The sequence below is a fragment of the Cherax quadricarinatus genome, chromosome 76 (genome assembly GCF_038502225.1).
Source record: "Cherax quadricarinatus isolate ZL_2023a chromosome 76, ASM3850222v1, whole genome shotgun sequence".
NCBI classification, from domain to species: domain Eukaryota; kingdom Metazoa; phylum Arthropoda; class Malacostraca; order Decapoda; family Parastacidae; genus Cherax; species Cherax quadricarinatus.
This window is the reverse complement of record NC_091367.1, coordinates 14,850,187-14,865,513: the sequence shown is the minus strand read 5'-3', so window position 1 is coordinate 14,865,513 and position 15,327 is coordinate 14,850,187. Positions and strand designations below refer to the sequence as shown.

Below are 15,327 nucleotides of genomic sequence, written 5' to 3'. Positions count from 1 at the left end.
GGTCCCTTTTTCCTCATCATCTTCCCAGTTAATGAACATTCCTTTTTATTTACTTTCACTCTCTCATTTTTTCTTCCTCTCAGTACCACATCTTTCTCTCTCTCTCTCTCTCTCTCTCTCTCTCTCTCTCTCTCTCTCTCTCTCTCTCTCTCTCTCTCTCTCTCCAACATAAACACTACCACACTATTCAAGTATAATAAGCCTGAATATACACCTCAATCGACCTTAATATCCTGTCTCTCTGTTTGTACAGTGGTGAGCGCATAAATTTTGCCTGTGCTCCTGGTGTGTGTATACGTGTGTGTGTGTGTGTGTGTGTGTGTGTGTGTGTGTGTGTGTGTGTGTGTGTGTGTGTGTGTGTGTGTGTGTGTGTGCGCGTGTGTGTGTGTGCGCGCGTGCGAGCGTGTAAACTCACCTAGTCCAGGTTACTATTTTTTTACGGGGATCCCAGAGAGCGATCTTTGCACCTGCTTCTCCTGATCTTCCTTGATTAACACTACCTCTCTTCTGGCCTCAGTGCTCTTATCGTACCCAGAGCCGCATTAAGATTTTGTAGCTCCCTGGAATCACAACTGTCAACAGTTCATCATATACGTGATGTAATAATATAATTATAAACTTAAAGCAATAACTATGAACACTTGTCACTTAATCTCTAGAGGCCCTCCAGCTAGCGGAAGCCTCTGGCCTTCAGCTCCTGAAGCCTCATGCCCTATTCGTATCTGTTCTTCACGTTATGTTCATCTGGTTCATCTGGCTTTAATTTCCATCTTTATTTCCTCCTTTTTCATTATATACGCCTAACCATTTCTACCCTGTCAATTTAAAGAGATTTGCGCTTGCACCCAAACACATACTAGGAAGTACAAGTGTTGATACGCTTCGCCTGCATAAGTCTTCTTCAGTCGAATACAGTACTAGTGGCTGATGTAATCAGTGTGTCAGCTTTGATTCGTGTTAGTCAGTCCCTTTGATAGCGTCAAAATTTATATTTGTACGGTCTTCTAGTGTTACATTCACCTGAATTCGACTAAGGAAACCTTGTAGGCGAAACGTTTCGGAAGTAAACACATCAAGGTGATGTATGTGTCAAACCATACCACGGGCGGGATTGAACCCGCGATCAGAGAGTCTCAAAACTCCAGACCGTCGCGTTAGCCACTGGACCAGCTAGCCACAATAAGATTCGTCCAACTAGGTATATTTCTACACCATAGGAAGGTTAGCATAGGCACCACTGTGACCACAAATGCAAGTTTTTAAAGACGAATCTCCAGCTAGCGTGGCCGTGACGAACTCTAGCTCAAGTCCCCTCAATGCCGTCAACATGACTCACGAAATCGTAATGACACGATTGCAAACAAACCATACCACTATGGTATGGTTTGTTTGCAATCGTGCCATTACGATTTCGTGAGTGATGTATGTGTCTTTTATTCTTCCAACTTACCTATACTGTATAAAGAATAAAAACGCGCAGCACCATGACTGGACCAATACAGAAATAACCCACACAGAGGAGAAGAAAACTTATGACGATGTTTCGGTCTGACTTGGGCCATTAATTAGTCAAGAGTAGGATCGAAATGTCGTCATCAGTTTCATTCTCCTGTGTGCGGGTTTTGTTATTGTATTCCATCAATAATATTATTTAACTGTATATATTGTGATCATGTCTCCCAGATCTTTTTGATTAGTCTCGCTACAAACCTTCGAACCTTTTCTAATTTCCTGATCAGGCTGAGCTCTACAATGGACCTTTCATACTGTGTGAAGCACCTTTTAAGATTCTTTGGGTTCCTGAATGTCATTCCGAGATATATTATTCTAGCATTATTCTAGCTGAGGTTAAATGGCTTATGAACCTCTGGTGATATATACAACGGGATGTTGATTGTAGGTTTTATAAGATAACATAATGGAAGAGCACTGCGGAATGCCTGCTTTCTCAAGCTAGGCAAGATCCTCTCAAATCCAACCCTTTCCACTCATACATTTGCCTAATCTATTCTTAAAGTTAGTCAAGATTTTATGGTCTGCAGTTTCACCTATGCACTCACTATCTGTACTCCTATCATTTTTGTCCTCCTGTTTTAATAGTTTCTTTTCCGAGTTAAATTCCAGTGACCGATCATTTAACAATCTTATTAGCTTAATCAGTTCTATCACATTTTTATGCCTTTTGTTCAGCATTATATCAGCAATACTTAGATACCTAAGACTCTATCAGCTTCAGTTAATCATTAACATAAACTAAAAATAACTTTGGTACAAGTATCGAGTCATGAAGTACCTCAATTAAAAGGCCTCTGACACCATCTTCACTCACCTTCATTATTATTATTATTAACTTCAGTTCCTTTGATCAATAGCCCTTTCCAACACCTCACTTTCAGCAGTGTTCCCGGTACCGAGGAATAAGACACATATACAAATAACCCGCACATAAAAGAGAGAAGCTTACGACTACGTTTCGGTCCGACTGGGACCATTGACAAAGTCACACTAATGGTCCAAGTTGGACCGAAACGTCGTCGTAAGCTTCTCTCTTTTATGTGCGGGTTATTTGTGTATCGTTCCAGTCACGGTATTGTGCCTTTTTTGTTAGTTATTAATAATACACATGTGCAACTTCTGAATATCTTCATCTGAAGCCAATAAATGGCTTTATCAATTCAGTTTAGAAGTAATCTGAAGTCGTTGAAACTGGAGACAGAGGGAGATGAGGTAATCAGTCCCCCAGCCTTGAACCAATGTTCAGGACCTTAGTCTTGAATCTAATGTATAGGCAGGAAACTGTACTTCTTATTATAGTCAGATGAGGTGCAGTAGATAATTATACATGGATAACAAAAGTGTAATGAACGCTTGTCAGTGCTCAGTGATAACCCTCGTGGAGACAAAAACAGAAGATGCATGTATGGATGCATATTTCGACCCCACTACAGGGGTCCATCTTAAGAGCGGCTCCATATTTGGGGACTGACTGTTTAATCTAGTACTGTCCACAGCTTCAACGTCAAATAATATATGTATTGAATGATGAATCCACTGGTTGGCGAAAAGCCTTCAAATAAATATTCCCAGGTGTTGCGCTCGTGTGTAATACCTAACTGTGTCAGTAGTGTATATCAATATTACATAGGTCCCAATACTGATCCTTGAGGGACCCCACCCACTCTGACGCCTCAGTCATCGTGACGAAATCACGATGACTGGTGTGGCACTTTATCAATGCTTCTTGCAATCGAACTATAGCCAGTCAGCAGCCAATCAGTCAGTCAGTCAGCAGCCACTCAGTCAGTCAGTCTGCAGCCACTCAGTCACCTAGTCAAGTAGCTGCAAGCTACTTACCCAGCTAAAAAAAATAAATTCAATTTAATCCGAAAGTTTAAATCCTAATCAAATGGGTAACTAAAAATCATTATAGAAAATTCACGTGTCTGACTAAGAATGAAGAAAAAAAAGAAAAATATTTGCATGTAAACGAGGGCAGGTCGGGGGCTGCCCATGGTCTGCCTTGCCCCACGAAAACATCTAATGACATAGTGTTGGGGGTTGCCAGTCGCAAACTTATGTGAGAAAGATGACCAGGGATAAAAAAATAAAGAAATTTATCGAGGTGGGAAGTAGTTGAGGAAGATTAGGGATAGAGGCTGGAGGTGTCACAGGAGGAGGAAGAGGAGGAATTATTTCCCTTGTTACTATTTAATTCATGGGAAGTGCTAAATCCCTAGGGGTTATATAGACCCTGGGAAAAGGGAGGTAATCAGGCTGGACCTGGGAAAGGGAATGGTAGCTCTTTGCTGGGAGGAGGAGTAAGAAAAGCCATCATTTTCCTAATTATTTAATTCACGGTAAGTGCTAAATCCCTAGGGGTCATGTAGACCCTGGGAAAATGGAGATAATCATGTTGGACCTGAGGAAAGCGATGGTATCTCTTGGAACAAGAAACCATCATCGTCATCAACGCAACTCTCTTCAAAGGTCGAGAAGAGTAACGAAATGTAACGAAAGTATTTTGTGTTCTGTTTTATACATGTTCATAATGGTATCAAATACCAACAGGTTGATGGGTAAAATATATGTGCAACAGATGGGCATTTTTATTGTTGAAGCGTTTCGCCTACACAGTAGGCTTCTTCAGTCAAATACAGAGACTTTGTTGTCAAAGCTGTTGTCTATTTGGTAAAATAATTGTCTTCTATTAGTGATGTACAGGAGTTCTAGATAAGTTAGGATATATACACTGAGAGATGTGTATATCTCAGTGTATACACACTGAGTTTACTAGTAATGAAGAGGTTACATAGCCGTACCGACCCTCGTGTACTCACTAGGATTAAGCCATATTGACCATATAAGGCACTATCAGCGGTTCGTAACTGTTGGGGGAGGCGGGGGGAGGGGGTAGTAATTTTCAAGGAAACACTCAAGGGAGTTTCCTTGAGGCTGGTGAGGGGCTCTTGATCTTGGGAATTAATTAAGCCTGAATGCTTTCCATCCCCCTCCTAGGCTCTGTATAATCCCCGCGGGGTTAGCGCTCTCTGTGATGATAATAATAATTGCCAAGGGGCAAAAAAAAAAAAAATCACAAACCCAGAGAAAAAAGTAATGTCTTGTGTATTTAGGATTTGTTCCCTAAACAGACTCTTGAAAAGTTTAAAATATAATAATGAAAAATATTTTCTCAGTTTTCCTATTATGACAAACGATTTTTTTTAATTTTTGAATTTAAAATTTTATACGATGGAAGGTGAAAGGGCGTAGAGATGAGGACCAACTATGTGATAAGGAGCGAGACACCGAATAGCTTAAGAGCCTCTGATCTGTATCTACAGCCATCAGTAAGTTAGTATATATATATATATATATATATATATATATATATATATATATATATATATATATATATATATATATAAACAACGGCCGTTTCCCACCATGGCAGGGTGACCAGAAAAAGAAGTTTTAATCTTTCACTCCATCACTGTCTAGCCCGAGGCGCTCTTACACTACAGTTATAAAACTGCTACATTAACACCCCTCCTTCAGAGTGTAGACACTGTACTTCCCATCTCCAGGACTCAAGTCTGGTCTTCCGGTTTCCCTGAATCCCTTCATAAATGTTACTTTGCTCACACTCTAACAGCAAATCAAGTCCAAAACACCATTCGTCTCCATTCGCTCCTATCTAACACGCTCACGCATATTTGCTGGAAGTCCAAGCCCTCTGGCACACAAAACCTTTTTTCCCCCTTCCCTCCAACCTTTCTTAAGCCGACCCCTACCCTGCCTTCCCTCAACTACAGATTTATACACTCGAAGTCATTCTGTTTTGTTCCATCCTCTTTACATGTCCAAACCACCTCAATAACCTCTCAGCTCTCTAGATAATAGTTTTGGTAATCCCGCACCTCCTGCTCTCCAAACTATGGACTCTGTGCTTTATATTTATACCACACATTGCCCTCAGACATGACATCTCTACTGCCTCCAGCCTTCTCCTTGTTGCAACATCCACCACCCATGCTTCACACCCACATAAGAGTGTTGGTATAACTATACTCTCATACATTTCCTTCTTTGCTTCCATGGATAAAGTTTTGTCTCCACAGACTCGGTGCACCTCATACCTTTTTCCTCTCATCAATCCTGTGATTCACCTCATCTTTCATAGACCCATCTGCTGACACGTCCACTCTCAAATATCTTATTACATTCGCCTCCTCCATTCTCTCTCTCTCTCTCTCTCTCTCTCTCTCTCTCTCTCTCTCTCTAGATATATATAACAACAATGCACTAGCCAAGGAGTCAATACCACTCGTTTCGCGGGTACAGTAACATATATATATATATATATATATATATATATATATATATATATATATATATATATATATATATATATAAATTCAAATTACCAGATGTGCTTGCGCCCAAACCTATGCCTGGCTACTAACACAGCTCTCAGGAACGTCTGTTTACATTGCAAATTGCTCCGTAAATATGCTTATGTGCGTTGATGTTATCATAGCGCGTAATAGATCTGCTAAACTTTACATATACCTTCTCTTGAAAATTTGCACATATTTAATTTGCTCATAATAACATTTCTTTAGTTTTACGTAAAAGAAAATTATGTATTTTTTTTCCTGTTTATTTTATAAATATAAGATTAAATTAATGTGAGTCCATACATTGTAATTTTTGTATATTAATTCCATTGGTCGTGTTGCTAGACTCGTCAGTTGCATTCAGTACAGACAGATTATTATTATAATCAAAAAGAAGCGCTAAACCACAAGGGCTATACAGTAAAGACAGAAAGTCAGTATCTGCCTCCAGTAATGCAGTAGACATAGATACTGGTCATGAACCTTTTAAGTAGGCTTAGTATAATTTGATTCAGTCCGGGACATTTTTAAGCTGACTCAGGAAATCGTAATGACACGATTGCAAACAAACCATACCCCGGCCGGGATTGAACCCGCGGTCAGAGAGTCTCAAAACTCCAGACCGTCTCGTTTAGCAATCGTGTCATTACGATTTCGTGAGTCATGTTGACGGCAGTGAGGGGACTTGAGCTAGAGTTCGTCACGGTCACGCTAGCTGGAGATTCGTCTGTAAAAACTTGCATTTGTGGTCACAGTGGTGCCTATTCTAACCTTCCTATGGTGTAGAAATATACCTAGTTGGACGAATCTTATTGTGGCTAGCTGGTCTAGTGGCTAACGCGACGGTCTGGAGTTTTGAGACTCTCTGACCGCGGGTTCAATCCCGGCCGGGGTATGATTTTTAGGCTTTACAAAAAATATTATACATGAAATATAATGTAGGTATATATTTTGAAAGAAAACAAATAAGGGGTTAAATGTTCTAATTTTTGTGCTGGTCAATATTCCGCACAGAGCCCTTGAGAAATACCAGATCTGGTATTTCTGACAGGGTTTTAACTAAGCCTGCCAAGGATTTTTATACTATGACTGCCAGAGTTGCTTTAACCATGCCTGCCAGGGTTGCTTTAACCATGCCTGCCAGAGTTGCTTTAACCATGCCTGCCAGGGTTGCTTTAACCATGCCTGCCAGGGTTGCTTTAATCATGCCTGCCAGGGTTGCTTTAACCATGCCTGCCAGGGTTGCTTTAACCATGCCTGCCAGGGTTGCTTTAACCATGCCTGCCAGAGTTGCTTTAACCATGCCTGCCAGGGTTGCTTTAACCATGCCTGCCAGGGTTGCTTTAATCATGCCTGTCAGGGTTGCTTTAACCATGCCTGCCAGGGTTGCTTTAACCATGCCTGCCAGGGTTGCTTTAACCATGCCTGCCAGGGTTGCTTTAATCATGCCTGCCAGGGTTGCTTTAACCATGCCTGCCAGGGTTGCCTTAACCATGCCTGCCAGGGTTGCTTTAACCATGCCTGCCAGGGTTGCTTTAACCATGCCTGCCAGGGTTGCTTTAATCATGCCTGCCAGGGTTGCTTTAACCATGCCTGCCAGGGTTGCTTTAACCATGCCTGCCAGGGTTGTTTTAACCATGCCTGCCAGGGTTGTTTTAACCATGCCTGCCAGGGTTGTTTTAACCATGCCTGCCAGGGTTGTTTTAACCATGCCTGCCAGGGTTGTTTTAACCATGCCTGCCAGGGTTGCTTTAACCATGCCTGCCAGGGTTGCTTTAACCATGCCTGCCAGGGTTGTTTTAACCATGCCTGCCAGGGTTGTTTTAACCATGCCTGCCAGGGTTGCTTTAACCATGCCTGCCAGGGTTGCTTTAACCATGCCTGCCAGGGTTGTTTTAACCATGCCTGCCAGGGTTGTTTTAACCATGCCTGCCAGGGTTGCTTTAACCATGCCTGCCAGGGTTGTTTTAACCATGCCTGCCAGGGTTGTTTTAACCATGCCTGCCAGGGTTGCTTTAACCATGCCTGCCAGGGTTGTTTTAACCATGCCTGCCAGGGTTGTTTTAACCATGCCTGCCAGGGTTGCTTTAACCATGCCTGCCAGGGTTGTTTTAACCATGCCTGCCAGGGTTGCTTTAACCATGCCTGCCAAAACAAACCGGTTTTCACTGTATAATAATAATTATCATTTCTACAAGTACATAAAGTATATAGGCCTAGCTGACATTTCGGGCAAATTAGATCAGTTTTATCCCAGGATGCGACCCAGACCAGCCGACTAGCACACAGGTGCCCATTTTACTGATGGGGAACATAGACAGTCCGTGTAAGGAAACACACAAAAGGTTTCTACCCTCGGTGGGAACCGAACCCGGATGCCCTCCGTGTGAAGCGAAAGCTTTAGCCACCAGGGCACCTGTGGCCTGTCACCTGTTAAGGGCGAAATGTTTTTCGGTGTTGATATAACACACACAAATAATTTACCATACTAATTACCATATCATTATTTTCAAAGAATTATTATTGTCATAAAATTTTATTTTCAATAATTTTTTTTTTCAAAAACTCTGAAAATTTCTATTTTCATTTTTTTAGTACTTTGTATCAGACATTATTAAAAGTAATATTAGGCCATACGCACTATACCTTTTTTTTCTAAATAAGATAGACAGAACGCCATTCGGGTTTCGTAAGAACATAAGGAGCACTGCAGCAGGCCTACTGGCCCATGCTGGGTAGGTTCAAGTCACACCTATCCATGGTACTGAGATTTTCGTGTTATTCCTGGTCTTTGAGGGAGCTGTTTTCACAGGTTTAAAAATGGTCGAAGTAAAAAGGCTCTTGAAATATTAAAAAGAGCTAATTGCATTCTGCTGTGGGAGAAAAAAAGGCTCGATGGGGTTCGAACTTTTGTGTGTATGTGAGTTTTGAAAAATCCGTTTTCTTAGGCGTTTGTACGTGTTCGTCCGTGTTTGTACGTAGCGTGTGTGCGCATTTGCATGTGTTTATCAGTGTACATTTACGTATTTCCCAAAGGTTTGTACATGTGCGGTTACACATGTGATGGTATGATTTCGTGCTTCTGTGAACGTGCTCTTCGTGTTTTCGTGCCTGTACTTGTTCTTCCGTCCTAGTATTTTTGGATATATATTCATAAGTCATAGTACGTGCTTGTACTGATTGCTTGCGTCTGTCCATGTTTGTACGTATTTTGTAAGCGCTGTTGCACACGTTTTCTTACCTGTTCGTTCGGTGTCTTATGAGGTTATAGGAGTGTGATCGTGCTTATACGGTATGTCCTTGATTGTACGTGTTCTTCTTACGGGCTTATATGTTCTTGTAACTGATTGTAAGTATTGTATTTTTTATAAATGTTTCTCCGCGTTCGTACGTGGCTTTACGTCGTTATGAGCGATTATACGTGTTCGTACGCGTGCGTGCTTACGATCAAGCTTAGTTCGTAAGACCTAATTCGTGACTCAGGAAATCGTAATGACACGATTGCAAACAAACCATGCCACGTGTGGGGATAGAACCTGCGGTCACAGTCTCAAAACCCCAGACCGTCGCGTTAGCCACTGGACCAGCTAGCCACAATTAGATTCGTCCAACTAGATTCGTCCCCGCCCGTGGTATGTTTTTTTTTTTACCTAATTCGTATTTGTATGTGCTCCTGGGTGTTAGTACTCGTTCTTGGGTCCCATGATAACACATAATGCTGCTGGTATCACCATAGATGGGTAAGACGCATATTCAACACCTAGCTAATAGCACGTACTTCGGTTCGAGTTCCCGTCTATTCTTCATTTACAACTTATTTTGGGGTTTTTGAGAATTGGGATCACGTCTGCTGCTGCGTACCTACATCTCAAAAGCTCTTATTGCTAATATTTGCTATAATTGTGATAAAGGGCTAAATCCTTGCTGGTTACAAAGTGCAAGAACGGGTGAAGACTCGACACTTCGTTCGCTGATCGTGAGACGGAAGCGCTTCTCTCGATGTCAGCTCTCGATTCCAGCTCTCGATGCCAGCTCTCGATGCCAGCTCTCGCTGCCAGATCTCGCTGCCAGCTCTCGATGCCATGCTCTGAAGGATGCCAGTCCTTCAGGGCATGGCACTGGAGGATTGGCCCACTTAATGGAGTCTACTGTCTCATGTCTCTGTATTAGATGTATAATGCCCTCGGGTGGGCGAAACGTCTCTCAAGTATCGATACCCAAGTGCTGCTCGTGTGTCTTATTCATCCACTTGTGAATACTGTATCACTTTGGTCTAACTGTATCCCTGTTTATATTTTTAACAGAAGTTATTAGCACGACTGCATTTCCTGCAGACATTGTTGGCAGAACTTGTTTGTACAGAGCTCTAGTAGAATGTTTATTTGGTATTACTGTAGTTTTTTTAACATTATGAAGCTGTTGTTGATGCAATCAGAGTTTTCTGGCAAATTTTTCTTAAACAATCAAGGTGTTCCGGTAGAAACTGCTAGAACAGTCAGAGCTGGCAGAATTTGTTGATACAATCAGGGAAGATGCTGCTGGTAAGGTCAGAGAGTTCTGGGAGAAATTGTTGGTACAGTCAAAAAGTTCTGACAACTGTTGGTGCAACCATAAAATTCTGGCCCAAGGTGTTGGTACAATCCTATAGTTCTGGCACAAGCTGTTGGTATGTATCCAGAGATCTGACAGAAGCTATTGGTACAATCAGATAACTGACATAAATTGTTAGTACAATCAGAAAGTTCTGGCAGGATGGTACAGTGGGAGAGTTCTAGCGGCAGCAGCAGCAGCAGCAGCAGTTGGCCACAACGATCACTGCTGGAAGTCTTGATGAGTTAGCGTCCTGTGTTGACAGAGCTGTGGTAAAACTTTTGTTGGCTCTTACTCTAGTAACTTAGAGTATCCTTGTAACTTACCGTGAGGGAAAAGTTTACTATTAAGGTATTAAAGTTGATAATAAAATGGTTATGACTAGGCTTGTCCCTCGTTACTTTACTCTTGTAGTAATGTGTATGCCGTAATAAAGTTGGTAGAATTACCGATAATATACTAGGTAAAAGGACACATGTGTAGCTAATGTGACATTGTGGCAACGTTTCTCGAAACGTTGCCACAGTAAAATGCCACATTAGTTGCACAGTTGTCTTTTTACCCAACAGTGTGTATGCCAGCGCCACCTGTGAATCAACTCTCTAAATCGTCTATTCGTTTTCTTTTTCATTCGTTTTTTTTATTACTGAGACTCTTTTAGTTGGTGAGAAAGGACGCATGTGTACAATTCAGTATATTAATTAAAGGAAACGTTTCTCCACGAATGGATTCATCAGTTTTCAACAGACTGATGAATCCACTCATGGCATAACTATTCCTTTAATAAATATCCTCATATTTACACCAGTATCTTTTTCCACAGTTCGTGCGTATCACAATACTCCTCACAACCAATACTCATTTCGACCTCAGCTTCTGATAACGCAAGATGTTATATCCTTCACAGACACTTTTGTCATTTTTTTTTTTGTCTTCTATATACTCAGTATTTGTGGTTGCCAGTATTGATTTAACTAGTTCAAGAAATGTTACCACCGCTTAGGAGCATCAGTAATTATTTGTACGTGTCATTCTGATAACTGTTCTTCTCTTAGCCTAAAAGGCCTAGTGTGGGATCACCTAAATTGTGAAAGAGCTTAAAGAGGATTTATTGCAGTAGGATAAGCTATAGATTTTGAAGCTCCACTTGTTTAAATGTGCTCGGCTGATGAATAACAACAAGATGCATCTCAGTCCCTGCGAGATCCGAGAACAGCATCCCCGGGTTCCATAAGCCAAGCCTCCCTCACCTGAATGCTTGCTAAACAAGTTGTGGAAGTTGGCCATAAAATTCCAGTGCAGCAAAATATAAATGTATGATTGAGCGTAAAGATTTCAGTGCGTATGTTCACTTTCAAATCTAATCTTTTCGTATGTATGCGTGTGCAAATGTGTGTGTATGTATGTATGTACAGAAAGATCGCAGTCAGCAGGATTCGAACCCACGTTTTTATGGTGACATAGTCTCCTAGGGGACGCCTTAGATCACTCAGCTACAGGTGTCACTTAGGGAACTATCCCATCTTTCAAACGTGGGTTCGAATCCTGCCGAATAGTATTCTTACACTTGGGTAGCGGTGAAAGTTTTTGATAATGTATAATGGTGATAATTATCTACATTATATACCATTTTGTACATACATCATTCTTACAATGCTGTACATCATATTAGTATAATTTTAAATGGCTATAATAAAATGCTGTAAGATGTAAAATGTTTGATTGGAAGCATTATTAATAGATATGCTTGTGACTGGAAGCCTTTTGTGCAAGCAGAGAGTTACGGCGATAAAGATATCAAAGCGTTGTGAATATCTTACATATTATTTTGTAAGTTATCCGGGCCATTTCTGGAGGATGGGAAGCTGGTTCAACATCCTTGATCATAGGGCTCGTGATCATGGTAGTTTTTCCACGACTCTGGTCCTCGCTACCATGCTCGAGTGTTAAAAATTTTAAGTCGTTTGGATTTTTATTTTGCTATGAAGAAAATAAAAATTCGAAAAGCTGGAGCAAGAAAAAAGGATTATTATTATTATAATCAAGGGGGAAGCGCTAAACCCGGAGGATTATACAGCGCCTGGGGGGGGATGTGGAAGGCATTCAGGCTTAATTCGGGGAACTGGAGCGCACAGATCCAATTCCCTAAATCAAGAGCCCCTCACCAACATCAAGGAACCTTCCTTGAGGGGAAGAAAAAAGGAAAAATCAGGCAACAGCATAGATGTACCTATTTAGGAATAAATTAACAAAAACAACAATAATAATAATAATTATTTTATTATAACTATTATTATTATTAGTAGTAGTAGTAGTAGTATTATAAAAATCCTTTCATAAATTTGTAGAAAAGGGTAAAATAATACGGCAAAATAAATTATTTAATTTTTTATGACTATGTATATTGTCAGTAAGAAACATTGCATACACGGTGTAAGGCTTACATACAGTCACAACACGCGCGCGCGCGCACATACACACACACACACACACACACACACACACACACACACACACACACACACACACACACACACACACACACACACACGCAAACACACACACACACACACGCACAGGCATACACTCACACAGCGATCAGTGAAGAGGCTGGGCCATGAGCTATGACTCGATCCCTGCAACCACAAATAGGTGAGTACACACAAACACATCACACATGCATCACACACACACACACACACACACACACACACACACACACACACACGTCCATGCAAACAGGAAAAACAAAACGTTCACAGAGAGGAATTAGACAAATTTTAATAAAAACTTAAATTTGGTATAATTCAAACATTAAAATGTAAACAAGAAAGGAAAACTATTTAATTAAAATGTAAAGAATGGATTGGAAAACTTGAAAAAAAAAATATGTAAAAATTTACACTGTGCAAAAAACTTAAGCAGCTGGGTAATTATTTTGCTAAATTGAAAATTGTGTAAACGAACATAATTAACTTGCTAAAGAATCCTGTATAACAATTGTAAAAGAATTTATTAAGCAACTAGGCAAACCAACATGAGTATAGAGAGAGCTAATCAACTAGACTGGAGAAAGCTTAAGCAATCGTATGTGTGTATTCGCAGACAATCAGATGAGTAAACAGCGATTTTGTTCATTAAGTTGGGTCCGGCCATATAGGGAAGTGTACTCTCAGTAAGATTGCAGACACCGCTAGTCTTGTGAGCATTCTGCTAACTCTGCTGGGGCTTCTGATGCTGCAGCTCGTGTTGCTGCTACTGCTGTTGCTGCTGCTGGTGATGCTACTGGTGCTGCTGTTGTTGTTGGCTTGTACAGGAACTGGATAACCACCGCCTGCCAAACGTGGTAATGATAGGTTACGTAAATTATGTAAATCAAGTAACGAATTTATTTTTTATTTTTGTGTTTGTTGTGGTTGTTAGAATGAGGAAAGGCAGAAGCAGTGCAGGATAGATCAGTGAAGAAAGTTGTGGATGGAACGAAAGTTTGCTGACATAAAGGTTCAGATGACTCTCCAAACAGCATCAATACCAGCACTTTCATAACTGGTTCGTCCTTACTCCTATACGATGTCGTACATCCCTGTGCAATGTATAAAATCTCTGCCACCCTTTGTTCACCAACGTTTAATTGCTTCTCGAAATATTGCTTCCATTATTCCGCACCTTCACCTTCCCATCTAACACCTCCATATGTTACATTTTTTTCTTATTTCGGAGTTGTATCTGCAATAGACAACTTTTCTATGCGACTTTTCTTGTAAGGAAAATTGGTTGATAAAACCTCATCCACTATCTCGTTAGCTTTTCTATTTCCTCATCACTCTTTCTCTCCCAGTTCTCAGCTCTCAGTATATCACTTCTACATTGCAAAAGCCTCTCAGAAGATAATTACCACCCTCTTTACGTCATCATTCCAACAATCCCTCTTTTTCCCACCTGCACCCACCCTTCTATACCCACAAACTAACACTGTATTCTTAAATCTACCCCATACCACGTCGACCACTTACTCATTGCTCATGATTTATGTCATGCTAATAAGCCCAAGCAGCGAGTAAGGTCTAAAAAAAAATAGTTCCTTTTGCCGAACAAGCAGATAAATTTTTTATGCCACTAATCTTTGACAATGAATCTGTACATAAAATGTGTTTCACATATTTTATGTAATATTAAATAATTTCAAACTGATTTATGATATATTTAGAAGAACTTGGTTAAAAACAATTACGTTAGAGTAGGTTAGGTGAGGTTACTAAGCATTGGTCAATAAAAGTGAAAAATAATTACATCACTAATTAAAAAAAAGTCTATCAATCTGGAGAGAGAGAGAAAAGGTAATCACCTGCAGGTGTGGGCAGGTGTCTTGAGTGAGGGAGTGAGTGGTTCTTCTGCATGGCTGCTGGCTCCTCACCTGTGCAAAAATCAATAACAGCTACAACTTGGGTAACTACAATTTATATATATATATATATATAATCTGTTGACAGAACACACTTCAGGTAAAACTTCAGAACATTAATTAGAGAACTCGACCTGACGACACTGGAGGAGAGGAGGGTTAAGGGTGCTATGATAACGATATATAAAATACTGCAAGGAATAGATAAGGTGGACAGAGACAGGATGTTCCAGAAATGGAAGACAGCAACAAGGGGACACAGTTGGAAGTTGAAGACTCAGATGAGCCACAAGGATGTTAGGAAGTATTTCCACAGTCACAGAGTTGTCAGGAAGTGGAATAGTCTGGTAAGTGACGTAGTGGAGGCAGGAACCATACGTAGTTTTAAGAAAAAGTGTGATAAAGCTCATGGAGAGAGTGGACCTAGTAGTGACCAGT

General features: G+C 40.7%; 1 protein-coding gene across 3 annotated transcripts in view; it reads right to left on the bottom strand.

Moving 5' to 3' along the window:
* Window positions 1-12,862: 12,862 nt before the first annotated feature.
* Window positions 12,863-15,327, bottom strand: part of LOC128703636 (zwei Ig domain protein zig-8) — a 154,622-nt gene continuing 152,157 nt past the window's right edge. For all 3 annotated transcript variants that reach the window (XM_053798380.2, XM_053798379.2, XM_053798378.2), the window contains 2 exons: window positions 14,833-14,901; window positions 12,863-13,821 (listed from right to left, as the gene is read on the bottom strand). In XM_053798380.2, the coding sequence (XP_053654355.2) occupies window positions 13,681-13,821; window positions 14,833-14,901 (210 nt within the window). In that variant the 3' untranslated portion in view covers window positions 12,863-13,680. The remainder of the gene's footprint in view (window positions 13,822-14,832; window positions 14,902-15,327) is intronic.